Source organism: Falco rusticolus, chromosome 22, assembly GCF_015220075.1.
Source record: "Falco rusticolus isolate bFalRus1 chromosome 22, bFalRus1.pri, whole genome shotgun sequence".
NCBI classification, from domain to species: Eukaryota; Metazoa; Chordata; class Aves; order Falconiformes; family Falconidae; genus Falco; species Falco rusticolus.
The window spans coordinates 1-27968 of record NC_051208.1 but is presented as its reverse complement, the minus strand read 5'-3'; the positions used below and the strand labels follow the sequence as shown (position 1 = coordinate 27968).

General features: G+C 63.5%; 5 protein-coding genes and 1 long non-coding RNA gene across 7 annotated transcripts; 3 read left to right on the top strand and 3 right to left on the bottom strand.

Annotated features, from left to right (window-relative positions):
* Nucleotides 1-42: 42 nt before the first annotated feature.
* Nucleotides 43-13838, bottom strand: PPP1R10 (protein phosphatase 1 regulatory subunit 10). Its single transcript, XM_037372064.1, has 19 exons — nucleotides 13791-13838; nucleotides 10961-11079; nucleotides 10761-10847; nucleotides 10513-10648; nucleotides 10331-10382; nucleotides 10174-10251; nucleotides 9907-10077; nucleotides 9682-9784; nucleotides 9402-9511; nucleotides 8869-8969; nucleotides 8628-8775; nucleotides 8387-8542; nucleotides 8043-8289; nucleotides 6404-6479; nucleotides 6072-6275; nucleotides 5801-5912; nucleotides 3825-3920; nucleotides 3379-3706; nucleotides 43-1284 (listed from the first exon to the last, which is right to left on the bottom strand). Exons 2-19 carry the CDS (start codon nucleotides 11065-11067, stop codon nucleotides 1098-1100), a joined length of 2499 nt encoding a protein of 832 aa, XP_037227961.1. The 5' UTR covers nucleotides 11068-11079; nucleotides 13791-13838; the 3' UTR covers nucleotides 43-1097.
* Nucleotides 13839-15520: 1682 nt separating this feature from the next.
* On the bottom strand, nucleotides 15521-16051 carry LOC119140575. Its single transcript, XR_005101652.1, has 2 exons — nucleotides 16018-16051; nucleotides 15521-15607 (listed from the first exon to the last, which is right to left on the bottom strand). It is a non-coding gene; the product is annotated as an uncharacterized LOC119140575 (long non-coding RNA).
* Nucleotides 16052-16342: 291 nt separating this feature from the next.
* MRPS18B (mitochondrial ribosomal protein S18B) lies at nucleotides 16343-17954 on the top strand. Of its 2 annotated transcripts, XM_037372084.1 has the most exons (7): nucleotides 16346-16469; nucleotides 16773-16872; nucleotides 16969-17066; nucleotides 17151-17219; nucleotides 17353-17419; nucleotides 17526-17585; nucleotides 17664-17954. In XM_037372084.1, exons 1-7 carry the CDS (start codon nucleotides 16371-16373, stop codon nucleotides 17933-17935), a joined length of 765 nt encoding a protein of 254 aa, XP_037227981.1. In that variant the 5' UTR covers nucleotides 16346-16370; the 3' UTR covers nucleotides 17936-17954. The 2 variants fall into 2 exon arrangements, with proteins under 2 accessions (XP_037227982.1, XP_037227981.1); XM_037372085.1 differs by lacking the exon at nucleotides 17526-17585 and having other exon boundaries at nucleotides 16343-16469.
* A 247-nt stretch (nucleotides 17955-18201) lies between these two features.
* Nucleotides 18202-21528, top strand: ATAT1 (alpha tubulin acetyltransferase 1). Its single transcript, XM_037372080.1, has 10 exons — nucleotides 18202-18429; nucleotides 18764-18824; nucleotides 19057-19148; nucleotides 19226-19286; nucleotides 19363-19476; nucleotides 19560-19661; nucleotides 20054-20099; nucleotides 20220-20291; nucleotides 20398-20575; nucleotides 20678-21528. Exons 1-10 carry the CDS (start codon nucleotides 18332-18334, stop codon nucleotides 20700-20702), a joined length of 849 nt encoding a protein of 282 aa, XP_037227977.1. The 5' UTR covers nucleotides 18202-18331; the 3' UTR covers nucleotides 20703-21528.
* Nucleotides 21529-21904: 376 nt separating this feature from the next.
* C22H6orf136 (chromosome 22 C6orf136 homolog) lies at nucleotides 21905-25246 on the top strand. The gene is made up of 6 exons (XM_037372081.1): nucleotides 21905-22101; nucleotides 22785-23108; nucleotides 23408-23496; nucleotides 23585-23785; nucleotides 24864-24933; nucleotides 25020-25246. The coding sequence occupies exons 1-6, from the start codon at nucleotides 21970-21972 to the stop codon at nucleotides 25152-25154; spliced, it is 951 nt and encodes a 316-aa protein (XP_037227978.1). The 5' UTR covers nucleotides 21905-21969; the 3' UTR covers nucleotides 25155-25246.
* Nucleotides 25247-25310: 64 nt separating this feature from the next.
* DHX16 (DEAH-box helicase 16) lies at nucleotides 25311-27682 on the bottom strand. Its single transcript, XM_037372082.1, has 3 exons — nucleotides 27439-27682; nucleotides 26462-26635; nucleotides 25311-25505 (listed from the first exon to the last, which is right to left on the bottom strand). The coding sequence occupies exons 1-3, from the start codon at nucleotides 27496-27498 to the stop codon at nucleotides 25377-25379; spliced, it is 363 nt and encodes a 120-aa protein (XP_037227979.1). The 5' UTR covers nucleotides 27499-27682; the 3' UTR covers nucleotides 25311-25376.
* Between the last annotated feature and the right edge of the window lie 286 nt (nucleotides 27683-27968).

Below are 27968 nucleotides of genomic sequence, written 5' to 3'. Positions count from 1 at the left end.
ACATGGGGGAGGGGGGGGGGTCACCTTGCCAATCGGCTTTTACCCCGGGGGGGGGTGGGGTGTCCTCTTAATGCCCCACTGGGGTGTTTTGGCCCCCAAAACGGGGGAAATTGGGCCCCAGCAGGGTTAATTACACCCTGACAGGGGGGTACTGATACCCTGGGGGGGGATTTACATCCACAGGGGGTTACTTATAACCTGGCAGCAGCATTTTAACCCCTGGGGGGGGGTATAAATTAGTGTTGGGGGGTAGTTACACCCTTCTGAGATGCTTTATTTACCCCTCCTGACGGCGTTTGCACCGAGGAGGGGGGCATTAATGCCCTGGGGTGGGCATTTACCCCAGGGCAGGGCTGTTGGTGCCTGGGGGGGGGTGTCACCCACCCCTCGGGGAAGCGGGGGGGGGTCTGGCCCCACTGAAGAGGGGGATTTACAAACCGTGGGTGGGAATTTACCCCCTGGGTGGGTCATTATGCCCCATATTTATGCCCAGAGAAGATATTTACACCCCACAGATGGGTACTTACACCCTATAGGTGTGGATTTAAGCCCTGGGGGGGTGGTATTTCTGCCCCACAGGTGGGTATTTACACCCTGAGGGGGTATTTATCCCCCACAGATGGGTCTTTCTGCCCCACAGGTGGGTATTTCTCCCAGTAGCTGGTCATTTAAACCCCACAGGCAGGCAATTCTGCCCCACAGGTGGGTATTTATACCCCATAAGTGGGTATTTCTGCCCCACAAGTAAGCAATTCTGCCCAATAGGTGGATTTTTACACCCCTCAGGGGGCATTTACACCCCATAGGTGGGTATTTACACTCTGAGGGGGGTATTTCTGCCCTGTAAGTGGGTTCTTTCTGCCCCATAAGTGGGTATTTACGCCCCTCGGGGGGTATTTGCGCCCGGGGAAGGACGGGGGGGGGGAGGATTGGAATTGAGCGCCAGGGGCATCACGGAGGCCTCACAGAAGCCATAAATTGGTGGCTGCAGCGCGAGTCTGAGAGGAGGAGGAAGGGGGGCAGGGGAGGAAGGGCAGGAGGAGGAGGAGGAGGAGGAGGCGGCGGCGGCGGCGTGGGAGGAAGGGCGGCGGCGGGCGCTACGGCAGGGGCGGCCCGTTGACGCCGGGGTGGTAGAAGGCACAGTTGTTCTCGTACCTGCAGCTGCCCTTCAGCATGAAGTGGCGACAGACGGCGCGGCTCGACATGTCTGCGTGAGAGAAAAGGGGGGGGGGAAGGCGCGTCAGGCGCCGGCGCCCCGGCCCCACGGCGGCCCCACGGCAGCAGCTCTGGGAGAAGGGGGGATTAGGGGGGGAAATGGGGAGGGGGGGTGTGGGGAGGGGACACCACACACACATGTGGGATCGGCTCTCGGCCTCGCTTGGGGGAGTGGGGTGGCCGTGAGGCAGCAATGGGCCCCACGGTGAACCCCACCGGCCTGGCCCTGAGAGCTGGTGGGGAGCGGGTGCATCTATAGGGCTGGACCCCTTGGTATGGGGCAGCGGTGGAGCCCTATGGCACCGCAGTTTACGTCCTAACGTCAGCTGCATCTATGGGGCTTGCTCCAGCCACGGGGACGAGCCCCACAGCACCCCAATCCCTCCCTGCCCCATAGCCAGGTGCTGGAGCTGCTGTGTCCCTTACGGGGCGGCTGCGAGCCCCACGGCACCTTGACTGCCGCCCCATAGCCTGGCCGCAGGGCCAGGCTGGTCCCTCTGCACGGCTGTGGGGCGGCTGTGGGGCAGCCACGGACCTGCACGGTCCTCGAGCTCTGCTGGAGAGCTGGGCCGGTCCCTGTGCACGGCTGTGGGGCAGCCCCATAGATGCCGAGCTCCACCTCGCCCCCGCACTGCGCTGCAGCTCAGGACGCCGTGGGGCAGAGTGCCCTGGGCCAGGCCCTGTCAACAAGGTGGCCATGGGGCACCAAGGCAGCTCCCAGCATGCCTTGCAGCTCCCCCTAAACTACAACTCCCAGCATGCCTTGCTGCCACCCTAGGCTTGGTCTTAACTCCCAGCATGCCTTGCAGCTCTCCTAACAGCTGCCCTGCCCCTCCCGGCCTGCCCCACGGCCCACCCCGGAGCCACACCACCCTTCCCGGAGCTGGACTTGGCTCCCAGCATGCCTTGCTGCCCACCCTAGACCTGACCTGCTCCTCCCAGCATGCCTTGCTGTCCTAGCGCTGGTATCAACTCCCAGCATGTGTTGCGGCCTTGCCCTAGGCTGGTGTAAACTCCCACGATGCCTTGCGGCCCCTTCTAGAGCTGGTGTGAGCTCCCATCATGCCTTGCATCCCGCTCTAGAGCTGCTCTTAGCTCCCAGCATGCCCTGCACCCTGCCCTAGGCTGGTCTTAACTCCCATGATGCTTTGCAGCCTGCTCTAGAGCTGCTCTTAGCTCCCAGCATGCCTTGCTGTCCTAGCACTGGTCTTAACTCGCAGCATGTTGCGGCCTTGCCCTAGGCTGGTGTGAACTCCCATGATGCCTTGCAGCCCACCCTAGAGCTGGTTTCAACTCCCATCATGCCTTGCCGCCCCTCTTAACACTGGCATGAACTCCCAGCATGCCCTGCGGCCTGCCATAGAGCTGGTTTCAACTCCCATCATGCCTTGCGGCCCCTCCTAGCACTGGTGTGAACTCCCAGCATGCCCTGCGGCCCCTTCCTAGAGCTGGTGTGAACTCCCAGCATGCCCTGCGGCCTGCCCTAGAGCCGGTTTCAACTCCCATCATGCCTTGCGGCCCCTCCTAGCGCCAGTGTGAACTCCCAGCATGCCCTGCAGCCCCTCCTAGAGCTGCTCTTAGCTCCCAGCATGCCTTGCGGCCCCTCCTAGAGCTGGCTTCAACTCCCAGCATGCCCTGCGGCCTGCCCTCGCGCTGGTGTGAACTCCCAGCATGCCTTGCGGCCCACTCTAACGGTAACTCCCATCATGCCCTGCGGCACCCCCCCCTCCCCCAGCACCCCAGCTGCCCTGGGGGCGCGGGGCGGGGTCCCTACGCTCCCAGCATGCCCTGCGGCCGCCGTGGGGGGGTGGGGGGTGTTCTCCTCTCTGCCGCCCCTGCCCTAGAGCCCCATGGGGGGCCGGCGCCAGTCGGGGCCTCGGCCCCACGGCCCGGGGGGCTCGAGGGGCTGGAGGGGGTGGGGAGGGGGCTCCCCCCCCCGCCACCGGGGCAGGAACGGCGGGGGGGGCGGGGGCGGGGAGGGGGCACCCACAGGCCCCTCCCAGCCGGGGCCGGGCCCGCCCCACAGCCAGGCCCCACAGCCGCCGCCCCCCCCCCCTCGCGGGGGGGGCCCCCCCGCCCCCCCGCATTTACCTCCTCCGTGACCTCCGCCGTGGCCCCGGGGGTGCTCGCCGGGGTGGCCTCTGCCGTGATCGCCGTGGCTACCGGGGGGCCCCCCCCCTTGCGCCGCCGCCGCCATTTGGGGGGCCCCCGTTGCGACCCCCCCCTCCGCCGCCGCCACCACCGCCGCCGCGGCATCGGTACGGGGGTTCGGCGCCGCTACGGCCGCGGGGGCGGTGAAAGGGGCCCCCCCCGCGCATGCCGCCGCCGCCGCCGCCGCCGTGAGGGCCACCTCGGAGGTTTCCCCCCCCTTCCGGCGCTTCCCAAAAATCGCCGCCTCGTTGGGGGGGGGGCGGCCCTAAAAGTCGGGGGCCACCTGGGATCCCCGGACCTGGGGGGAGGCCAGGTCCCCCCCCACCTCCTCCGTGGGGTCCTGCGAGGGGAAAAAAAAAAAAAAAAAGAAAAATAAAAAAAAAATAAGGGAGGGGGAAGGAGGGGGGATTGCAGGTGCCCCCCCACCCCCACCCCGTCACCCCCCCGGTGGCACTTACCCGGCATGGGCCCCCCCGGCGGGAAGTGCTGCATGGCCTTGGGGCCGGGCGGGAAGCCGTTGGCCATGGGGCCGGGGCCCAGCAAGCCGTGGGGCACTGCGGGGAGAAATGGGGGAGGGGTCAGTAAGCAGAAGGACCCCCGCCCCCCCCCCCTCGAGCCCCACGGGTCCCCCCCGCCAAGCAGGGGACAGTGGCTGGTGGTCCCACAGTGCCCCGCCCCCCCCCCCCCCAAAGTGCCCATAAGCAGGGAGATGTCCCCAATTCAAAGGGACAGCTGCCCCCCCCGGGGCACATCAGATGTCCCCAAGTTAAGGGGACCCCCCCGTGTCACCCCAGAGGGGTCCCCCCAAGTTAAGGGGACCCCCAATACCCCTCCCATGGCACCCCAGAGGGTGACAAGGTCCCTGATAGCACCCAGAAGTGTCCCCAAACCAAGGGGACCCCCAAACCCCCATGTCACCCCAGGGGACAGGGGGTCCCTGGCAGTGCCCAGAGCTTGTCCCCAAATTAAGGAGACCCCAAAATCCCCCGTGTCACCCCAAAGGACACAGGGTCCCCAACAGCACCCAGAGTGTGTCCCCAAAATGAGGGGACCTCCATACCCCCTCCTCCCCGTGTCACTCCAGTGTCCCCAAATTAGGAGGACCCCCGTACCTGCCTGTGTCACCCCAGAGGGCGACACAGGGTCCCCCATGGTCCCCAAATCAAAGGGACCCCCAATACCCCTAGTGTCACCCCAGAGGTGGGCACGGTGACGACGGCCATGTCCCCGGGGTTAAGGGGACACAGCCCCCCCTCCAAGTCACTTCCCAGCAGAGAGGGGACAGGTATCCAGTGACGGGACCCCAATGTCCCCCCCCACGTCCCCAAACCCAGGGGACATCCAAGTCACCCCCCCAGGGGAGGGGACAGACATCAATACTTCCCTCCCCGTGTCACCCCCCTGACACAGGGGACACATCACTGGCAGTGGCCCCACAGGGACAGCTGGGGACACGTGTCACCGATCCCCAAGCCGTGCCCCCCCCCCCCTTCAGGTGCCCCCAGGTCCTCAAGCTGAAGGGACATTCGCCCCCCAGTGTCACCCCACAGCATGTCCCCAAATCAAGGGGACTCCCAGGGTAAGGGACAAGGTCCCTGGCACGTCTTGGAGCTGAGGGGACCCCTCTGTCACCCTGAGGTGGGGGACAGGGTCCCCAGCACTGCCTGGAGCACGTCCCCGAGCTTGAGGGGACCCCCATGTCACACCAGGGCAGGGCACAGTGTCACCACACGTGTCCCCAAGCGAAGAGCAACCTTGATTCCCTGCCAGGGCGCTGGACAGTGTCCCCAGGCGTGTCCCCAAGCCAAAACCACACTCTCACGTCACTGCCAGGGCGCTGGACAGTGTCCCCAAGCCAAGAGCAGTCCCACATGTCCACTAGGACACGAGACAGTGTCCCCAATGGTCCCTTGAGCATGTCCCCAAGTGAGAGCACCCCACATCCCCATCAGGGCACTGAGCAGCATCCCCAAGCATGTCCCCAAGCCAAGGGCAGCCCCCTGTCCCTGCTGGGGGAGGGGACAGCGTCCCCAAGCCAAGGGCAGCCCAATATCCCCATCAGGGCACTGAACAGTGTCCTCAATTGTGTCCCCATCACGTCCCCAAAACAAGGACATCCCTAAGTCCCTGCTGGGGCAGGACACAGTGTCCCCCTCGTGTCCCCAAGCCAAGGACAGCCCTGTGTCCCCTTCTGGGGAAGGGAAGAGCGTCCCCGACTGTGTCCCCAAACCAAGGACACCTCTATGTCCCCACTGGGGTAGGGGACACTGTCCCCAAGCCAGGGACACTCCTGTGTCCCCTCAAGGGCAGGGACCAGGCTCCCAGCGGTCGCCCACCCCTCCCCCCCACGCTCCTCGGGACACCCCCCACCCACCCCCATTGACGGGGCTGTCCCCACCGGTGACTGGATGTCCCCACCGTGTCCGTCACTCACCTCCACTTGGCCCCGGCGGCTGAGCCTGCAGATTTCCCAACAAATGTTTGATTTTATCCGAATAATCCGGTTGCTTCATCAATTCCTCCGCTTTGTGGGTGCTGGGCCCACCCTGGTGGGGGACACATGGAGAGTGAGTGGTGGGGGAGGGGGAAAAACCCAAGGGGTGACCTCCTTCCCCCTCCCCCGCAGCGCCGCCGCCGCCCCCCCCTTGCTGTGTCACCCTGGTGGGGGGTGGCTCTGTGCTGGGGACGAGGGAGGGGACAGTTACCATGATGGAAGTGAGGATCTCCTGCATGTTGATGGGGGCGGCGGGCGCTGGCCCCTGGGGGCTTTTACCAGCCCCCACGCTCCCCATCAGGTTGGCCAGCACCGGGGGCAGCTTGGCACCGGCACCGCCGGCGGCGTCCAGGGAGGGCGAGGCCGCGCCGGCTTCCAATCCTTCGGGATAGGCGACCTCCTCGGCAGAGCAATCCTGGGGAGGGCAGAGATAGGGGTGAGGGGCGAAGGGAAAAGGGGGGGGGGGGGGCTGCACTATTTTTGGGGGGGTGGCGGGGTGGGGGGGGCTATGGCGGCACGGCACGGCGCGGCAGCGGCACTTACCTCATCCAGAGGGATCAGCTTGGGCGGCAGCGGTTCGTAGGATTCCGGATCAGGTTCGTGAGGGCTGTCTGGGACGCTGTTGGGGGGAGGGGGGAAGGGAAAGGAAGGGGGGGGGGGGGGGTGTCAGAGGTCGATGGATCCCTGGGATCCACTGCCATCTGCCCCCTCCCAGGGGATCCTTGAGGATCTGGACCGCCAACAGCCTTCCCAGCTCTAGATCCTGGGTGTCCCCCCAAGACTTTGGATCAGCGGGGATCCCGTGCTTACCCCTACAAATATTACAGATCCTCAGGGGTCCTGTGTGCCCCCACAAAAGACTTCAGATCCTCGGGGATCCCATCCATCCGTCTTTCCCTCCTCTCCTCCCCCGCCCACCACTTTGGATCCTCAGGCTCCACAACGCTCCTCCTCCAGGCACCAGATCCTTGGGGATCCCAGGAGATCTGGGCTCCAGCAACCTGCTCCCCTCCCACCCAACTCTGAATCCATGGGGAGTCGGGTCCCAAAAACCTCCCCCTTGGCTCTGAACCCTCACAGATCCCAGAGGATCTGAGCCTCAAACTCCTCCCCTACCCCCCCTTCTGGGTCCTCAGGGATCCCAGGAGATCCGGGCTCTGTAAATCTCCCCCGTGGCCCTGGATCCTCACTGATCCCAGCAGATCTGAGCCCTCAAAAGCCCTCCCACTAGCTTAAGATCCTCAAAGATCTCAGGGAATCTGGGACCCAAAAACCTCTCCCCTCCAGCTCTGGATCATTGGGCATCCAGGCTTTAGAAACCTCCCCCCAGGATCCTCTGGGATCCCAGAGAATCTGGGCCCCCAAAATCTCACCCCACCAACTCTGGATTCTCTGGGATCCCAGGGAATCTAGACCCCCAAAACCTCCCTCGCAATGCTCTAGATCCTTAAGGAAGATTTGGGGCCCAGTCATCAGCTCATCCTTTCAGACCCCCAAAGATCTCAAGAGGATCTGGTGCCAGCAACCTCCCCTCAGCCTCTAGATCCACAGAGATCCAGACTGGCACGGTCTCTGCCCAGCCCCTGCATCCCCTATAAATCCTCACGCTGGGGGCAATCGACCCTCTAACCCCACTGATCTGCGGGGGCTGGGGCTCACACCCCCACCCCACCCCACGATTTGAAGCTCGTACCCAGCCTCCCGCAACAGATCTGCGGGGATCCTGGTGACACCCAGCTCCAGACCCCAGGGGGATCCTCAAGGGATCTGAACTCCAGACACATTCCACAGCCCCTGGCACAAGGATCCCTGAGGCAGCACCATAAAGGTGCCTCATACGTGCTCAATCCCCTGGGAATCCCGAGTGGATCCAGAGATGCAGGCTCTGGATCCTCAGGGTCCCCTGGGGATCCCAGCTCCATCACCCTCCCAACAGCATCTCCACCCAGGACACCTCTGCAAACCCTCACACTGGGGAGGATCAACCTCATTGATCCTTGGGAGTGGGATCAGGGTGCTGATGGGATCCCCTGGGGTGATCTGCCTCCCAAGTAGATCAAAAGTAAATCTAAAGGCAGGGCAGCAGGGGGGTTGCAAGGACAGGGGGAACCTGGAGTTCCTGTATCAAGAGCAGGCCCTTCCCGGGACTGGGCGGACAGGGGAGCCCAAGGGATCTACTCACCTCTCCTTGGACAGGAAGATCTCCTGCAAGATCCCTTTCTCTCTCTCGGCCTGAGTGAAGCGTTCCCGGCTGCCGCTGCCCGGCACCACGAGGGGAGCGGGGAGATCCAGGAGCTTGGGATAAAGCCAGGGCACCTTCTCCTCCATGGTGTCGTGGCTGAGGCGCCGGGCGGTCTCAAAGGCCTGGCGATCCATCAGCATCTCCCGCTTGGCCGCTTCCCCAAAATCCTTGATCTTGTTGACGTTGACTGTTGGGAAGGGACAAGTGTCACCCCTACAAGCCTGGGGACACCAAGGTGCGTGGGGACGGACACACACAAGGCAGGGGGGAGGGACGGCGCTCACCTCGCTCGGTTTCGTCCAGTTCGAAGTAGAAATACTCGCGGAGTTTGCTCTCTTCTGGCCAACTCACCGTTTTCTTTTTCCGACCTTTTTTGGTGAGCTGGCCGCCTTCCGCTGCATTTTCGGTGGCTTTGGCGTCACCGCTCACCTCCGCTGAGCCTGTGGGAGGAACCAGGGGGGGCTCAGCACCCACTTTAACCCCCCTGAGCCACAGGTTTCCCCCTTCCTCGTCACCCCAACTTACACGTCTCCATCGGCTCCGGCACTTCCACGGCCGGTACTGGCGTGCCGGGCCGATCCGTCTCCATCGGCTCCGAAGCAGCAGTTGGCTCCGGGGAGGAAGGTTTGGCAGAGCTGGCTTCAGGAGCTGGCTTCCCCTCGAAGGGACTGGGCTGGGGGGGGGCGGAGAGGGGGTGGGGTGGTTATTATCTGGGACCCTGGTATCTGGGGAGGGAACCCCGGTATCTGGGGGGGCTCCTCCTCACCTTGGCCGCTGTGGGGGACAAGACTTTCTTCTTCTTCTTAATCTTGATGCCGGGGATGGGAGCAGAGTTGAGGGCGTCAAGGAAGCCGAGCCCTTCCATGGCTGCGGGAAAAAGAAGGGAGGTGTCACCCAAACCCCCCTGCATTATCCCCAAAAAGGCGCCTAAATCGTCCCCCAAAAACAGGATCCAAAGCGTCCCCAAACTGGTACCCAAATCGTCCCCAAAACAGCACCCAGGTATCACCCAAAACCACTCAGACCGTTCCCTAAAACGCACCCAAATCACCCCGTAAAATGGCACTCGGTGTCCCCCAAAACAGTACCTGAACTGCCTCCCAGAAGGCACCCAGCTGGCACCCAGCACCACCCCCAGTATCCCCCCAAAAAGGACACCCAAGGTGCCCCTCAAACAGGCACCCCACCTGCTCCCCGAAACAGCACCCATGTGTCACCCAAAGCCACCCAAATTGTCCCCAGAAAGGCCCGCAGTGTCTCCCAAAACAGCACCCAAGTTGTCGTCCCCCCCCAACTCACGTTGGGGCGGGATGATCTTGACTTTGATCTCCTTGGTGGCGTTGGGTGCTGTGTTCAGGGGTTTGTATTTCTTCTCGGCAGGAGGAACATCTCCAGGAAGGGACGAAATGCTGCGGGACAGGGAAGGACACAGGTCGCTCACAGGGAAGGACCCCAAAACCAGCCCACAGCTCTCCAAAAAGGGGTCAGGCTTCCCCAGAAGCAGCCCTGAAACCCCAGAGCGGTCCCAAGACCACCAGGAGTGGCCCCGAGACCCCCCCAAAAGCCGCCCCAGACTCACTTTTGCCTCTTTATGGGCATCGGTTTCAGATTGTATTTATCGGCAGTTGAAGAAGAGTTCATTTTCTTCACCGGTGCTAACGAAGGTGTCTCCATTTCCAGCCCTGTTGGGAAGGGATCGTTAGCGCATCTCCTTCCAGCACACCACGACTGAGCACGGCCCCTCGAACAGCCCCCAGAAAGCACCAACTCCCCCCGCGCCGCCCCACAGGAGAGCGGGAATTACCAGTGGAGCGGAATTTGGCATGGCTGGGAGCGGTGGTCCGCAGCGATTTAGGTTTGTCCCGCTTCTTCTCTGGCATCTCCTCAGTTTTTGCCTCAGTTTTAGCTTCCTGGGGTTTCTCTTGGACGGGTGTTTTGCTTTTACTTTCCTCTTTCCGCTTCTTTTTATCCCGTTCTGGGGAGGGGAGAAGGGAAAGACGGGAAAAGGGTTTAGATGCTGGCATTAGACTGAAGAGGGGAGGAAGAAGAGGGGGCGCGGGGGGGTGCTCACCGGTGGGCTGGGCGCTGCTCTGGGAGCGGATGACACCCATCCAGTCGCTGACGAGGATGGAGGCAAGGCGGCGCAGCTCTGCGGGGCAAGAAGGGGTTAACGGAAGGATTCAGGGGGCTTGGGGTGGGGGTCTGAGGGGGTTTCGAGAGCTGCTCACCTTCATCGTCGCTGGATTTGCTGAGCTGCTTCACAAGCTTGGCTGTGTTGTTCTGGAAAAGACGGAGATGTGCAGTGAGGGGCAACGTCCGCGGGGATTAAAGTCACCCCAGGGGGGACATAAACCAGCCAGGGGGACACAAAAGCCACCCGGCGGGGGGGACACACAAAAGCCACCCCGACCTGTTTGAGGTGGTCAACAGTGAGGGGTAGGTGCTGCAGGGTGAGGAGGATCTGCTGCAGGAAGGGGATGTTGTTGGAGGCTTTGGAACTGGTGAGCCACGTGTTGAGCAGCTTGTAACCCCCGATCCGGATAAATCTAGGGGGAAAAAAAACGGGAAGAAAAATCCATCAGGATCCAGGCAGGAAGGGGTGCCCCCCCCAAATCCTGCTCTCCCTGGACCCCCCAGATCCCCCCTCGCTGCTCTTACTTAGCCAGGATGTCCTGCGCCCGCGTCTGCAGCAAGATATTCAAGTAGATGCAGCGACTCACCATCTTCTGCGAGTCCTTCATTAAGCTGGGTAACGAGAAAGGAGGTGTCAGACCCCCCCAAACGCCACAGGGGCACTGCGGGGGGGGGGGGGGGGGGGGGGGGACACACGACACACAAGGGACATTTTGGGGACTCACTTGAAGATTTTGGCGATGCCTTCCATGCTCTTGACCTCGCCATCGCGGCCCAGGAAGCAGTCCAAGCCCTTGAGGAGCTCCTTGGGGTCGATGGGGCCCGAGCCCATGGCAGAAAAGCCCTGGGGGTGGCGGGTGGAAGAGGAGGGGGGGGGGATTAGGACAGCAATGACAACCCCCATGTCCGTCCCCCCCACCAAGCTCCGTGTGGCTGTTCCAAGCGCTGCCCCCTCCCCACTTTTTGTCCCCTTTGAGAGGGTAACAAAGAGAAAAACCCACCCCCGGAAAAATTCTTGACCCCAAAGAGGGAGAAATCGCCCCCAAAACGTGGCTCTTGCAGCCAAGGGGGTGTCCAAGGGACCCCCAAGGGATCCCGAGGGGGTGTTACCCCCCCGCCTTCCCCCAGAGGTGACAGCACGGTGACAAAGTGGCCCCCATTTGTGTTTTTAATTGACGCTGCCACCCTAAGGCACAGAGACAGCAGCTTCTGGTCACAGCAGGGGACAGAACCCCTCACCGGGAGCAGGACGAGGGTCCTGGGGGAGGCACAGCACCCCCATTTTTAATCACACACACACACCGGCTTTACCCCAAGGGTTAATTAATGAGTCGGCGCTTAACAAAGAGCAGAGGCCGAGGCAAGGAAGGACGGAGGCGCAAGGGAGAGGGGGACAGCAGTGACGGCGCAAGCTTTAGGGGTGTCATGTCCCCTCCCCGATCCAGGGCACAATTAAATCCAACAACTAACGAATCAGCTGTTAATTAGCAAGCTAATAATTAGGGCCAGCACCCTCCTAACAACCTGGCGTCCATCAGGTGCCTGACCTTGATCCAGCCTGACCTGCCGAGGGGGGATTTCATCCTGCTGACATCAGCGAGCTTCTTAATTACAGCTAATTAGAAGCTTCTCTAGCTTAATTATGCCCCAGTTTTGCTAACGAAGGCGGAAACATGGCAGGGCTGGGTGGATTTTTTTGGGTGGGGGGGAGTGAAAACAGCCCCAAAACACCACTAGCTTGGGGGGGGAGGCCTGAAAAACATCCCCATTTTTAGGGTGGGGAGGTGGCACCCAGCCCCCATTTTCTCCTCACAGCAAAGACTTAACGAGCTGGGACTTCGTTAAGTCCCCCCTGCTCAGGCTGATTAAAGGATACAGGCGGCGGAGCCCCCCCCTCCCCCTTCTTGGGGGGGTATAATTTTTTTTCGGGGGGGTCAGCAAGCCAGGCACGAGCCGCCCCTCTGAAAAGACACAAGAGCAAGTTAATTTGAGCACAACCCCTCCCAAAATACCACCCCCCCTCCCCTCCCCCCAAATCCTCCACCAATTAAAGGGGGGGCAACTTATTTTCACCCCAAATTGTTGTTGTTTTTTTTTTTTTTAAACACAAAGGTCCCTTGTAACCTTCGACACACACCCCCCACCGATGAAAAGCAGCCAAGACCCAGCCTGGTGGCTTGCTATTTTGAGGGGGGGGGACACCCCGCACGTGTGTCCCTGAGGCCACCACCCAGGTGACAAGGAGGCCCACAGCCCTGTCCTGGTTTGGGGTGGGGTCTTTGTACAACCCCCCCCTCCCCCAAAAGAATTTGGGGGTTCACCCCCCCATCCTGAGGCTGGGGGGGGTGGGGGTGGGTCAAGCAGAAGCAAACACCGACCCGACACCCCCCTTGCCGGCCCCTCCACGTGGGGGTGAAACTGCTCAAAACCCAACCCGGCAGGGGTTAAAGGGGTGGGGGGCCAGAAAGCACCCAGCACCCCCCAAGGAGGTAAAGCATCTCCCCAGAGCGGAGGGGGCTACATCTCACCCCCCCCACCCCACCCCCCCAATCGACCTGGGGGAGGCACCCTGGCCTGGTGTAGCCCTGCCACCACCCAGCCACGAGGCCGAGGAAGGCCTGACCCCCACCCCCCACCACCACTACATTTTTACGCCGCTTTCACTTATTATTTCCCCCCCAAAACCGGTTTCCTGGGGGGACAGAACCCCCATTTTCAACACGGGGTGGGGGTCACACTGACCCCAAAACCATGGGTCAGAGAGGGGCTGCCCGCTGTGCCCCCCCCCCCCCCCCCAAGGGAAATGCTACCACTGGAAAGAAAAGGGCTCTTCCCCCACACACATCAGGCTCTTAATTTGGGAGGAAATCAATAAAAAAATTAATCATTTTATTAACAAAATTTTAAATTTTTTCCTGGTTTTCACCAAAGTCCTTCTGATTAGGGTGTCAAGTGTTTGCCCAGGGCTGGGGGCAAAGGGGGGGAATAGATCCCGACCCAGCACAGCATCCGCATGCACCAGGAGACGGATGGTAAAGAAAAAAAGGGGGATTTTTTTTTTTAATTTTTTAATTAAAAAATAGATATAAATGAAGGTTGTGAAATGTAATTAAGACCAGAAAGGTTTTTTTGCTTACCCGGCGGGTTGCAGTTGTTCCCCTCCCTTTTGCTGAAGTAAAACCAAGTTCCCTTCGCTTCCTAAGCCTGCACCGCACACAGCACCTCCGCGCTGCCAAAACGGGGCAAATTCATTGAAAATCGGGAAAAAATATAGGATTTTTGGGGTGCGCCCCCCCCAATTGACTTCTTTGGGGGGGGGGTGAAGCCCAGTGATAGCATTTCCCTGTCACGATAAATTAAAGGTTATAAGTTGCTCGAGGATGCTGTTCCCCCCCCCCTCCCCCCCAAAACCGCCACCCAAAGCCACCAGGGAGGTCCCCCAAAAAAAGGGGAAGAAAGGGAAAGATGGAGGGGGGAGTAAAAAAAAAAAAAAAAAAAAAGAAAAAAAAAAGACCCTGTTTTTGAGGAAGAAAAGGGATTTTTGGCACAACCTACAAAAGAAGCAGCGGCCCGTAGGGTCCTATTCTGTACGGCACCGGGATCCTGCAGATGAAAGCCGGAGGGGGGGGTACGGTTAGAGCGGGATGGGAGGGGGGGGTGTCAGGATAAATTGGGGGGGGGAGAATAAGGGTGAGGAAGATATGGGGGGGCCCCCGGCACGGTGGGAGGGGTTTGCCAAGAGCCGGTTGCATCAGCCAGGGCCGGCGGCGAGGCCCAGGCGCCATTTTAGAAGCCGAAAAAATAAAAATCAAGTTTGGGGGGGTGAGGGTTGGGGGGGTGGGGGGGAGACGACACACACAAATATAAATATAACGACCCCCCCCCGCCCCACCACCGCGCGACACCTACGCCAATTAAAACAGAACCATTAAATCCGCGTGGATCAGGGGGTTTGGACCCCCCCCCCCAAATGCAAAGGGGCTGCAGTGCCCCCACACACACCACGGGGCAGGGGGGGGCAACCTGTGAAATAAATATCTAGGAAAAAAAACAGGGGGAGGGGGGGGAAAAGAAGGAAAATGAGTAAAAAAACAACGAAAAAAAAAAAAAAACCATTAAGACAAAGAGCAGGCGAGCGGCCACGCCATCTTGGCCCCAAAGCTCCCCGAGTCGGGCTCTTGGGCTGTTTTTTTGGGGGGTGGGGGTATTTTTGTTGGTTTTTGTTTTTTTTTTTTTTAAAGCCAACCTGGGGTTTTTTTGCATGAAAAAAGCCGGTTTTGGGGCAAAGCTAAGCCTGCCTAGCAATCTTTATTGCTAGATTGCACACCCCCCCCAGCCCGCCTTTAACCGCCCCTCCGTTCCCCAACCTTCTCCCTCCCTCCCCGCATTCCTCTGCGCAAAACAATCCTAAAATGGCACCTAAAAAACAAAAAATGTAAAATAAATCATCCTTTTTAACATTGGATTTGCAAAATCAACCCGGATTCCACGAGTTTTAACAGCCGCCCCGCAATCTTTATGTACAGATTGCTCGCTCGGGTCCCCAATTTCCGTCTCCCCCGCAAAAACCCAAGCGATTTCAGGATATTTTGAGGGTCTTTCTTTTTTTCCCCCCTTTTTGGTTTTTGCGTGGGAGCTCATGAACCCTCCGCCACCGGCTCCCACGTCTTTTTGAAAATACCCCCGAATTTGAAGGTTTAACCACCTTTCAGCAAAGCCTACGTCCTCCTCAAGCACACAGTTGGGGCTCTTCCTCCCATTATTTTTTCTCTTTGGTACCAATAAAGGGGTTTGGGTTTTTTTTTTTTTTTGAGGGGAATTCAGCTGGTTGAAAATTCAACACTTACTATCCAATTAATTTTCTTGCCGACAGCGCTTCAAGGTTTGGATTTTGGCATTGGTGGTGTTATCAGAGCAAAAAAAGAATTGCTTTGTTTTTGGTCATGGCTTTAAAAAAACGCAGCAACTTTTTTTTTTCAGCTTGATGGAAGTTTTGGGGGGGTTTGTTGGTTTTTTTTTTCCCTAAAGGGGTGGTTTTGTCGAGCTAAATGATGGAAAAAAATAAAAAAAAGTTGCTGGAATTAAAAAAAAAAAAGGGGGGATTTTGCCTTTGTTTTTGGGGGGAAAGAAGAGGGAGAATATGTTTTTAAGTGGCAGTTTCCTTCGAGTTTGAAACGGCTTCCCAAGGACGGTCCAAAGGACGGAGGCTGCGATGGCGGCTCTTCCACGGCACCGGGATGGGAGCGGGAAGGGGGGAAGAAAGCTTTTTCTTCCCCGCTTTTTTGTATTTTTTTGTTTGTTCGTTTGTTTTTTGTTTGTTTGTTTGTTTTTCTCGTGGTAAAGGCGACGGCGTCTCTCAAGAGCAACCAAACCTGGAGCGGGGAAAGGAAAAAAAAAAAAGGGGGTGGGGGGTGGGCACAATAAATAAAAAAAATAATGGAAAAAAAATTAGAAGCAAAGAAGAAAGACACGAAATGATTAGCAGTCATTATCCCCGGTGAGAGATTTAAAATTTTAAAGGGGGGAAAGGACAGAGTCAAAAAACCGAAGGAAATCGCCCTTGGGAGTGGGGGAAGGGTGGTTTCACCTCAGCTCTGAGGGGAAACGGGAGGGCTGAGGGCCCCATCCCCCCCCGGCCGGGCTAAGCAGGCTGAGGGACGCCATTTTCTAAAGGCAAAAGGACGCTGGCCCAACAAAAGGGCCCCCCCCCAGCGCCATAAAAAAGGGGGGGGTGAAACCCCCCCTACCTCCCCCCGCCGCCCCGCCGTAGCTCTCTACTCACCTCCACCCAGCCCTCAGAATGGCGGCGAAAGGCGCGGGCGGAGCTATTTATAGGGCGCCCCGCCCGGTCGGGCGGCCCGCCCCGTCCCCCGCCCCGCCCGGCCAATCGTCACAGCGCAGCCCCCGCGCGCCTGCGCCGCCCGCCCCGCCCCGCCCTTCCCCCCGCCCTCCCTCACGCCGCGCCTGCGCAGCCACCGCCCTGCGCATGCGCGGCCGCCGCCCGCTATTGTCCTCCGGCCTTGTGGCGCAGTTTTTATTCAGGCGGAGGCGAGCGCGCATGCGCCGCCCGGGGGGGCGGGGAAAGGGGCCGTGCGGCAAGATGGCGGCGCCCCTCCCCTGGCCCCGCCCTTTCCCATGCGGCGCTGCGGCAAGATGGCGCTGGCCGGGGGGACGGCGCTGCTGCGGGCGGTGGTCGGCGGCCTGCGGGGCCCGGGGCGGCCGCTGTGGGCTCGGGTGAGGGACGCGTAGGCGGCGATGCTGTCACGGGGGTGGCCCGCGTGACGTCACGCGGCGTGGGGTCCTGCGGGGGGGCACGGGGGTGCGATGGCGCGGCGCTGTGTGACGCCATAGCCGGGCCGGCGCTGGTGACACCGGTGCCGCCCCGCCCCCCGTAGCACACCTGCCTCAAACAAGGAGCCGGTGTGATGTCACGGTGGCTGCGGTGGCACAGCCCCCAGGGTGGGCTATGCTGCAGGGAGGGGCAGCGCCCCGTGACGTCACTGCCATGGGTATGACGTCACACCGCCCCCATACCAGGACGCCCCCCAGCTCTGCAGCACCCAGGCAGCAGCTAAGGCCCCCCCGACACCCCCGTCCCCCTATCAGGAGAAGCCGTGGGCGTACCTGGAGAGTGAAGGTATTGGGGGGGAATCTGGGGGGGGACGGACACGCTCTGGGGGGTGTCCCCAACCCCTCCTCCCCTCGAAAACCACCCCGTCCCTCTCCCACGCAGAGTACCGTGCGACCTACGGTGACAACCCCGTCTGGCATGGCTACCGCCGCAACCACAAAGGTGCCATCCCACCCCAGCGCACCCGCAAGACCTGCTTGGTGAGGCACTGGGAGCGACTGGGAGGGGGGCGCTGGGAGGGGGAGGGGTGCACCCCTGAAACATGTTTTTCTTCCCCTTCCCAGCGCAAGGGGAAGCTGGTGGGAAACCCCTGCCCCATCTGCCGCGATCGCAACCTCCATGTGGATTTCCGGGTAGGTTGGGGGTGGGGCAGGATTTGGGAGGGCTCCCCTCCCCCACACACACTCTGCTTCCCCCATTTTCCTCCTCCTCCTCTCCCGTTTTCCTCCCTCCATTTCGTCTTTGCCCACCTTTTCCTCCCTGTAGAATGTGAAGCTCCTGGACCAGTTTATCTGCCCCCACTCAGGCGTCATCTTCCACCCCACGTACACAGGTGAGAGGCACCCGTGGGTGCTGTGGGAGACCCATAGGTGCTGGGGGGGGCTACCCATGGGTGCTATTGCCCTCACAGCCACTAACCACGTCCCCCCCCACCTCAGGGGTCTGCATGAGGCAGCACAAGCTCCTATCCAAGGCCATCACGCAGGCGCAGGAACACGGTGAGCACCGCAGGCGGGGAGTAGCACCCATGGGTGCCACGCCAGCCCCTCACACTCCCCCTTTCCCACCCATGCCAGGTCTCCTATGGCTACAGGTGCCCTACGTGCCTGTCCCTCAGGAAGATTTCTCCAACCGACACCCAGCTGTTGGCAAAACCCCGCCAGCACCCACCCTGGCCCCCGGACACCCTTGGTATCCCTGGTACGAGTGGCAGCCTCCCCCTGCTGCCGACATCGCCCGCATGCGCCGCCTCTACAAGGATTACTTGAAGGAAAAAGAATCTCCACCGGCCGTGGGGACACCCATGGATACACCTCCGGCTCCCTGCGTGGAGCCCAGGGGGGAATAAAGCGTTTACAACCCTCTTGCGAGATGCGTTGCCTTCCTTCTTCCACACAGACACCGGAGGGGGGTTGGAACTGAGGCACGGTGCTGACAAGATGGTGGCCGCGCAGCCAAAATGGCCGCCAGCTCCTCAAAATGGCGGCGGGGTTGTTTACCGTCGTGCTTTGCGGCGGAGCGGGAAGCCCGTTGTCGAGGGCGGAGGGGTTTCGCGGACAGGCGGGGCTTGGTTGCTAGGGGAGGGGGAGGGGGAGGTGGTGATTGGCTGCGTGGTTGCTAGGGGGCGGAGCTAGCGTCGACAGCGTCCTGGCGGGAGCGGCGAAGCCGGGCCGGGCCCGGCGGGCGGAGGAGGCGGCGGCGAGGCCGGGGCCGGGCCCGGGCCCGGCGAGCGATCGAAGCGGCCATGGAGTTTCCCTTCGACCTCGCACCGGTGCTGGGTGACCGCTTCTGCGTGGTGGACCAACACCTCCGGCCCGCCGGGCGCCGTGGGCCCGCCCACCGGTACCGGAGACCTAGGCCTGAGGACTAGGCCTTGGCCCACCCGGGGCATGCTGGGAAACAAAAGGGGCGCGCGGGGCATGCTGGGAAACTGGAGGGCCTGCCCCCCCCTCAATTGCCTGGGGGCACCGTGGTGAATGGGGGTGTTGTTGCCCCGGGGGATGCTGGGAAACTGGGGATCCTCCAGGATCCTGCCCTAGGGCATGATGGGTAATGGCGCCTCAGCATGGCCACCCTGGCGTGTTTTGGCGGCGCGGGGTGGGGGGGTGGGGGGGGGAAGGGAAGGATTTGTGGTGACCCTGTGACCCTGTCCCCTCGCTGTGGCCCTGTGGCACAGGGGGGATCTGGAGCAGCAGCTGAGGACGGTCATCGATGAGCTGGGCAAGGCCTCGGCTAAGGTAGGGGGCTAATGGGGGGCAACTGGGGCCAATGGGGAGCAACTGGGGCTAACGGGGGGGTAACAGAGGGCAACTGAGGCCAATGCGGACTAACTGGGGGTAACAGGGGCCAACTGGGGCTAATGGGGGGCCAACTGGGGCTAACAGGGGCTAATGGGGGGGTAACAGGGAGCAACTGGAGCTAAATGGGGAGCAGCTGGGCGGGGGGGGGGTAACGGCTCTTCCCGTGCAGGCCCAAGGCCTGCCAGCCCCCGTCACCAGTGCCGCACGAATGGAGGCCAACCGCCACGTCCTCTACATCCTCCGCGATGCCGATGGCCGGGGGTGAGCGCATACGTGTGTGTCCCCAGGGGTGACCCAGGCATCTAGGCACCCCCTAAATGCCTTCTGCCCTCCCCCAGGACCCCCAAAGGCGCTGTGGTCGGCTTCCTCAAGGTGGGCTACAAGAAGCTTTTCCTCCTGGTGAGTGTTGGGAGGGTGTGAGGGGGCGCACGGATGCTTGGGTCTCCCCCCTGATGGCCGTTTTGTCCCCCGCCAGGACCGTCACGGCGCCCACAATGAAGCGGAGCCACTTTGCGTCTTGGATTTTTACATCCACGAATCATTGCAACGACACGGTTACGGACGGCAGCTCTTCCAGCACATGCTGCAGGTTGGGAGCGGAACACAGACACAAAGGGATGTTGGGGGTGCCCCCCCCCCAGCCCCACGCCTCACTTGCCCCCCTCCCCACAGAGCGAGAGGGTGGATCCCTGGCGTTTGGCTGTTGATCGGCCCTCGGAGAAACTCCTGGCATTTCTCCGCAAACACTACGGCCTTGTCGACGCCATCCCACAGGTGAGCGGGGGGACGCTGCGAACATCCCCAGAGGGGGTTGCAGTGCCCTTCTGGGGTGCCCCTGCCCCAGCTGTTAGTCACTAAGTTTATTCCTGGAGGGGCTAAATGGTTTCTCAGATTCGCCAGGTTGAGGTAAAGCTAAGGGAATTGTCCGGGGGGGGGGCAAAATTCACCTCAAATATTTGGCCTGTTAGGGGTTTAGAGGCTCAAGAGAGACCCGAGGGGGCAAATCGCCCCAGATTTTTGCACCATGGAGGGGTACAGCTATGGGAAGTGTCCTGCGGGGGGGGGGGGGGGGGGGGGAGGAATTCACCCCACAGATTTGCCCTCAGGGCATGGGGGGGGGGCAGGCAGAGCAGCCCCTCACCCCCAGCTTTCCTCCCCCTCCCCAGGTGAACAACTTTGTCATTTTCGAGGGTTTCTTCTCCAACCGGCCAGGTGAGTTCTGAGGGGTTCCTTGGGGGCGGGGGGGTGGGGTGTTGTGGTGGGTTTTGGGGGGGCTGCGTGGTGACACAGCCCCCTCCAGCCCTAATCACACTGCCACTGCCCTCCCTGCAGCCCCCCCCCGCCGCCCGCCCGCTAAGCGCCCCGAGGAGGAGATCAAGCCCTACTCGCTGTCGGAACGCGACTGTAAGCCCACACCATGGGGGAAACTGAGGCACAGCGCCTCCCGGAGCTCCGCCTCTTCCTCCAGCAGGGGGCGGGGCTTGCCCAACCCCCATCCTGTCCCCCCCAGTCTTGCGAGAAGAGATGGAGCCTCCCTGGCCTTTCAACTTGACCTCGGGGCGAGCCGGGGGCTCCCCTGTGCGAGGCAGCCTCCGGCCGTTCCTGCTGCGGCGGGAGGCGCCGGACGGACACACGGACCCCCGGCCGCTGGACGGACGGACGGACGCCCCCCAGCACCGCCGCGCCAGGTGGGCTGCTCTATTTTCCTTCTTTTTTTTTGCCCAGTTTTGCCATTTTTTATCCTCCTTTTTCACTCCCCTCTCTGCCATGCTGTTTTCTCACCCCCACAGCTCCCTCGGGCGCGCCAGTCACTGAGCCCCACAGCAGCTCTCCCCCACGGCAGGGCCGTGGGGCGCTCGGTGTCTTGCCGGGTGTGGGGCGGGGGGATGTGGGGTGCCCCTGGGGGTGCCCGTCCCTGCCCCACAACCTGGCTGGGTGCCATTTCCTGACCCATAGCCCCTATGGGTGCCTGTCCCCACCCCAGTGGGCGTCCGTTCCCGCCCCATAGCCCCAGTGGGTGCTAGTTCCTGCCCCACAGCTCTGGTGGGTGCCTGTCCCTGCCCCATAGATGCCTGTCCCCACCCCACAGCCCCTGTGAGTGCCCAACCCTACCCCAGTGGAGGGGTCCTAGTTCCTGCTCCCCATAGCCACCGTGGGTGCCTGTCCCTGCCCCACAGACCCAGTGGGTGCCAGTTCTTACTCCATAGAACCCCCGTGGGTGCCCGTCCTCACCCCCTGGGTGCCTTTCCCCACCCCACAGCCCCTCTGGGGGGGGTCCCAGTTCCTGCCCCATAGCCCCCATGGGGGCCTGTGCCCCTCCCCACACCCTCTGGGTGCCCGTCCCTGCCCTGTGGTTGCCTGTCCTTGCCCCACAGCCCCCGTGGGTGCCCCTTCCCACCCCACAGTCCCCGTGGGTGCCTGTCCTTGCCCCACAGCCCCCGTGGGTGCCCCTCCCCACCCCACAGCCCCCGCGGGTGCCTGTCCTTGCCCCACAGCCCCCGTGGGTGCCCCTCCCCACCCCACAGCCCCCGCGGGTGCCCGTCCTCACCCCGTGGGTGCGCCCCAGCCCCGGGGACGGGCCCCTTTCTCCTCTCCCCCAGCCCCTTTTTTTGGTTACATTTCAATAAAATCGGTGATTCCACTTGATGTCCCTGGTTCTGCTTGGGAGGGGGGCGGGAGGGGATCGCGGGGGTGTAGCCTCAGGAAGCCACGCCCCTTTGGGCGGAACGCCCCGCCTCCGTCCGGAACAGCGCTCTCCTATTGGTGGCTGGCGACCCGGCCTCGCCTCCAGCAGGCGCGAAGGGGAATGAATGAGCCCGGCTGCCCGGCGGGGAGGAGCGGTTGCGCATGCGCGTCGCGCCGCTCTCCCGCCCTGCGCAGGCCCAGCGCCGCTGCCCACCGCGCATGCGCGGCCGCCCGGTCACCTTCCCTCGCGCCCCGCCTGCCCGCGCCCCCGCCGCTGCCCTCGGCCGCCCCCGCGCATGCGCAGCGCGGCGTGGGCGGGGCCAGCGGCGCTCGGCAGCGGACGCGCAGGCGCAGTACCGGCAGCGGCGTGAGGGGAGGAAGCGGGGGGGGCTCCGCCATGTACCGGCAAGGCCGGGCCGCCGCCGCCGCGCACCTCCGCCCCGCCGCCCCGCTCCGCCTCTGGGCCCCACCGGGGGCCGCCGGGGCCGGGCTGGACCCGCCGCGGCGCCGGTACCGAGCGCGGCCGCAGGTGAGGGGCGCTGGGAGGCGGGGCTATGCAAATAGGGAGGCAGGGGGGCGTCGCGCCGGTGCTGAGGGAGGCGAGGCCATGCAAATAAGCGCAGTGTGGAAGTAAGGTGGATAGGCGGCTGTTGGGGGGGCGTGGGTATGCAAATGAACCGGCTAAGCGAGGTAGATCGAGGCTGCTGTTTGGGGGCGTGGCTATGCAAATAAATGCAGCGGAATGGGAATGCGGTATGGCAGGTGGGGGCGTGGCTATGCAAATAGATGTCGCGGAGCGGACTGCGGTATTGCGGGTGGGGGCGTGGTTATACAAAGCGGGGCGGAGCAGCATTGACAGTGGGGCGGGGGTTCGTTTTGCGGGGCGTGGCTATGCAAATGTGGCGGGAGTGGGCTCCTGCAGGGGGAGCCGGCTGAGGGTCCCCCTGCGCGAGCAGCTCCATCCCCCCGCGGGGCCGACCCACCCTTGGGGGGGACCCACTGGGACCCCCACAGGTCACATCCATCCCTGGGGGTCCTGCCAGCCGCCCCCCAGCCCAACCCCACCCCCCCCCCAGCCCAAATCCCACCCCCCGTGGGGTCCCCCACAGGCCTCCCCCCACCCCCGCTATGGGGCAGCTCCATGTGCCCCCCGTGGGGACCTTCGCACCCCCCAGCCAGCATCTCTAACCCCCCCCCCCCTTCCTCCTCCAGGACCTGGAGCCCACCCGGGGCCATGGCTCGGCACTGCCCCTGCTGCCCCCCCCGGCACCGCTGCGGCACCCCCCGCCCCGGCTCCCCGGCAGCCCCCGCGCTCGAGCCTTGTCCCCACCGGAGGGGCTGGAAGGTGGCATCACCACGGTGGACGGGCAGCGGGAAGATGACATCGCCGTGCGCGATGGCCCTGCCACCGCTGCCGCCGTCCTCCTCCTCCTGCGACCCCCATCTCCCTTCCTGGCCCCCGCCGGGCCCCCCCGCCGCCCCCCACCCAGCATGGAGGAGCACTTGGCCGTCATGCACCAGAAGCTGCAGGACGAGGTGACAAGAGGGTGACAATAAGGTGACATGGGGGGGGGGGGGAATGTGGGGTCTGTCCTGCTATAGGGTGTCACCTGTGGGGTGGGTTTGGTGTCACCGTGGGCATGTGGGGAGGTGGCAGTATGGGGGGGTGACAAGGGGGGGGGATGACAAGGGGGGGTGGTGACAACACCTAAGCCCCCCAGCTCCGAGCCCTACCCCCAGCCCCATTGCAGTGATGCCAGCGGGGGGGTGGGGGGTGGGGGCAGGTCTCCGTCTCCACGGGGAGGTGACACCCCACTGACCCCCCCCCTCCCCAGCTCCCCCATTTCTTCCTGAAAATCCCCGACTACAGCCTCTACTCCCCCGACGTCGAGTTCATCAACCACCTCCTGCACCTCCACACGCAGTGAGTGACACCCCCACCCCCCCCTCCCTCCTGGGGAGGGTGACACTTGGGGACAGGGCAGCGTGTGACAGCCCTGTCCCCCCCGCAGCGGGCGGCCCATGTACCAGGTGGCGGTGGCGCTGTGCCGGGCGGTGGCCTGGGCTTATTTCGCCAGTTTGCGGCTGGAGGTGCTGGCGCTGACCCGGCACCCCGAGGACTGGAGCATCCGGGCGCGCTGGCGCCTGACGGGGCTGCCCCTCCACCTCTGCCTGCTGCGCTTCTACCGCCGCGACAAGCGCCAGCTCCTGCGGTCAGCACCCCCCGTCACCCCCCGTCACCCCCTGTCACCCCCCTGTCACCATCACCCCCCTGTCACCCCATCACCACATTCCTTCTCTCACCCCGGTACCTGCTGCCATCATGCCCCACCCCCCCGTGCAATGTCCCCGTGACCCAGTGTCCCTGTCCCCCTGGGGTCCCACAGCCCCCTGTCCCACTTTGTCACCCCCCCCCCGGTGTCCCTGTCCCCCTGGGGTCCCACAGCCCCCTGTCCCACTCTGTCACCCCCCCCCCCCGGTGTCCCTGTCCCCCTGGGGTCCCACAGCCCCCTGTCCCACTCTGTCACCCCCCCCATGTCACCTGCCCAGGCATCCCTGTCCCCCTGGGGTCCCACAGCCCCCTGTCCCACTCTGTCACCCCCCCCCCCCCGGCATCCCTGTCCCCCTGACCCGGTGTCCCTGTCCCCCTGGGGTCCCACAGCCCCCTGTCCCACTCTGTCACCCCCCCCCCCCCGGTGTCCCTGTCCCCCTGGGGTCCCACAGCCCCCTGTCCCACTCTGTCACCTCCGTCCCCTTCTCCCACCCTGGTACCTGCCGCAGTTGGCATGGGACGTTGGGTCACCCCGTCCCCTCTGTCACTGCGGTCCAATGTCCTTGTCACCCCGTGGCCCAGCAGCCCCATGTCCCCTTTGTCACTGTGTCCTTGACACTCTCTGTCACCTCTGTCACCCCAGTACCCGCTGCTGCTGCAGCGCTGTGGATGGGACTATGGTGGCACTCGGTGTCCCTTTTGTCACCACGGCCCTGTGTCCCTGCCAGTCTGCAGCCCTGTGTCCTTGTCACTCCACAGCCCAGCTGTCCATGTCCCCTCTGTCACTGGGGATGTCACCTGTGGCCCCTTTGTCACCAAGGACCCGTGTCCCCATGTCCCTGTGTCCCCCCCCGGTTGGGATGCCAGCCCCCTGTCCCCATGTCCCTGTCCCCCCCCGGGTGGGATGCCAGCCCCCTGTCCCCTGTGTCCTTGTCACTCCTGGGGTGGGAGTGCAATGCCAGCCCCGTGTCCCCTCCGTGTCCCCACATGTCCCCTGACCCCCGGCCCCCTCCCCACAGGTCCTACGATGCCTTCTCCACCTTCTTCCTCAACTCGCAGGGGCTCATCCGCTGCCACCGAGTGGACAAGGTAAGCCCAGGGGACACCGGGGGACACCCCCAGCCCCTCGTGTCCCCCCCCCCCCCCCCCTAATTTTGTGTGTGTGTGTGTCCCAGCTGATGCCAGCCCCCACAGCCGTGACCGAGGCTAAGAAGCTGCTGGTGGCAGCGGCGGTGGCGGTGGCACTGGCTGAGCCGGGACCGGCCTTACGCCTCGCCCTGAAGCCCTCCGCCACCTCGGGGGACACCTGAGCCCCCACATCCCTGTCCCCTTTGTCACCCCCCACCCCCACCCTCCTCTTAACTTAATGTACAGAATAAAACCAGAGAAAGGAGCTGCCGCAGCGGTGACAAGTGGGGACAGCCGTGTCCCGAAGGGCCAGGGGCAGAGGGAGCCGGGAGCTGCTCGTCTTCCAAACCAGCTGTATTTGGGGGGGGGGGTCCCCAAGTGTCCCCAAGTGTCCCCAAGGTCCTTCAGCCCAGCTCCTCCCGGCTCTTGCCCACCTTCTTGGGCATCTTGCGGGCGCTGGCGTCCTCCAGCTCCTTGGCCTGGTAGTAATGGGGGGCCACCTCCAGCAGCCACGCGCTGTCGATCTCGATCACCTGGGGACAAAGGGGACACAGGGCGGGGGGGGGTCATTGGGTGCCGTGACAGTCCCCGGGGCCACCAAAGCCCGCAGGGGGACACGATCCTGCTGACGGGCCCGTCCCCGGCCTTGGGCACCGGGTCCTCGTTGTCCCGTTGTCCTTGGTCCCCATGGGGACCTGGCCGCAGGGTCACCATCCTGTCACCACCGTCCCCACAGACACGGCCACCGGGTCCCCGTCACCCTGGTCCCCATGAGGACACTGCCACAGGGTCCCCACCCTCTCACCCCGCTCCTCGTGAGGACACAGCTATAGGGTCTGCTCGCACCCCATTCCCTAGGGGGGACAGAGGTCCCTGTCCCCACAGCGGTGGCCTTGTCCTCATCCTCATGTCCCTGGCCCTGTGACCACATCCCTGTCCCCACGGTGACACCCCCGTGCCCACGGTGGTGGCCCTGTCCCATCCCTGTCCCCGTGGTGACATCCCAGTGCCCACGGTGGTGGCCCTGTCCCCACGGTGACATCCCCGTGCCCATGGTGGTGGCCCTGTCCCATCCCTGTCCCCACGGTGACATCCCCGTGCCCACGGTGGTGGCCCTGTACCCCACGGTGACATCCCCGTGCCCATGGTGGTGGCCCTGTCCCATCCCTGTCCCCATGGTGACATCCCCGTGCCCACGGTGGTGGCCCTGTCCCTGTGGTGACATCCCTGTGCCCACGGTGGTGGCCCTGTCCCCACGGTGACATCCCCGTGCCCACGGTGGTGGCCCTGTCCCCACGGTGACATCCCCGTGCCCACGGTGGTGGCCCCATCCCTATCCCTGTCCCCGTGGTGACATCCCCGTGCCCACGGTGGTGGCCCCATCCCCATCCCAACATCCCCACGGCCACATCCCCTGCCCCCGGGTGTGTGTCCCCCCCCCGCCCGGTCCCCGCGCTGCTGTCCCCAGCCGTGTCCCCCGCGTCCCCACCTGCCGCATGAACTCCTTGGTGGTGAAGACGAGCTCATGGTAGATGACCCAGCGCGGCTGCTCCTCGAAGAGGGAACTGTTGGGGTGGATGAAAACCGTCTGCTGGTGCTTCACCGTGCGGTACCCGCCGCGCGTCAGCCGCGCCGTGTGGTAGAAGAAGCCGGCGGTGACGGCCTGGGGGTGACAAAAAAAAAAAAAACCAACAAAAAATAAAAACCTCCTGGAGGTTCCCAGAGTGGGAACGGGGGTCCCCAGGGGAAACTTGGGGGTCTCAGAGTCTCCTGGGTATCCCTGGATTGGAAAGGGGGGTCCCAGGGGGGAAACCCAGGGGGGAAAAGAGCAGGGGGAGGTCCCAGGGGGAGAAAGGGGGGTGTCTCAGGGGGAAAGGGAGGGGGTCCCAGGGGGGAAAAGGCGGGGGGGGTCCCAGGGGGAAAGGGAGGGGGGTCCCAGGTAGCCACCCCCCATCAGCCGCACCATGTGGTAGAAGAAGCCGGCGATGATGGCCTGGGGGTGACAAAAAAAAAAAAAACCTACAAAAAACTCCCGGAGGATCCCAGGGTGGGAAAGGGGGTCCCCGGGGGAAACTTGGGGGTCTCAGAGTCTCCTGGGTATCCCTGGATTGGAAAGGGGGGTCCCAGGGGGGAAACCCAGAGGGGAAAAGAGAGGGGGGTCCCAGGGGGGAAAAGGGGGGGGGGGGGTCCCAGGGGAAAAGAGAGGGGGGTCCCAGGGGCGAAAAGGGGGGGGGGGGTCCCAGGGGGAAAGTGGGGGGGTCCCAGGGGGGAAAAAGGGGGGGGGGGTCCTGGGGGGGTGCCAGGGGGGAAAAGAGGGGGCGAGAGGTCCCAGGGGGAAAGGGGGGACCTAATGGAGTCCCAGGAGGTGAAACGGGGCCCCTGGGGTAGAAACTGGGGAGGGGGGGGGGGGCACTCCCGGGGCTCTGCGGGCATGGGGGGGCGGGGGGTGGCGGGGGTGGCGGGCACCTTGCGCACGAGGCTGTAGTTGCCGGCGCAGGAGGACGGCGCCACCTCGACGCGCTCCATCAGCCCCTCGAGCTGCTCCCGCACGTCCCGCGCCCGGCGCAGGGAGCGCGCCTGCACGAAGTGCTCGTAGCACCACTGCAGGGAGTGCCCGCTGGCCACCCACTGCGGGGGGCGGGGGGGCCGGGGGGAGAAGGGGGGACATCCATGGGGAGAAGGGCGGGGGACATGGGGGGGCACAGGGAGAAGGGCAGGGGGACGGGGGGGACACAGGGGGACATGGGGAGAAGGGCAGGGGGACATGGGGAGAAGGGCAGGGGGACGGGGGGGACACGGCAGGACATGGGGAGAAGGGCAGGGGGATGGGGGGGACACGGGGGGACATGGGGAGAAGGGCAGGGGGATGGGGGGGACACGGGGGGACATGGGGAGAAGGGCAGGGGGACGGGGGGACACGGGGAGAAGGGCAGGGGGATGGGGGGACACAGGGGGACACGGGGTGAAAGAAAGGGGGCAGGGGTATTGGGGGACAC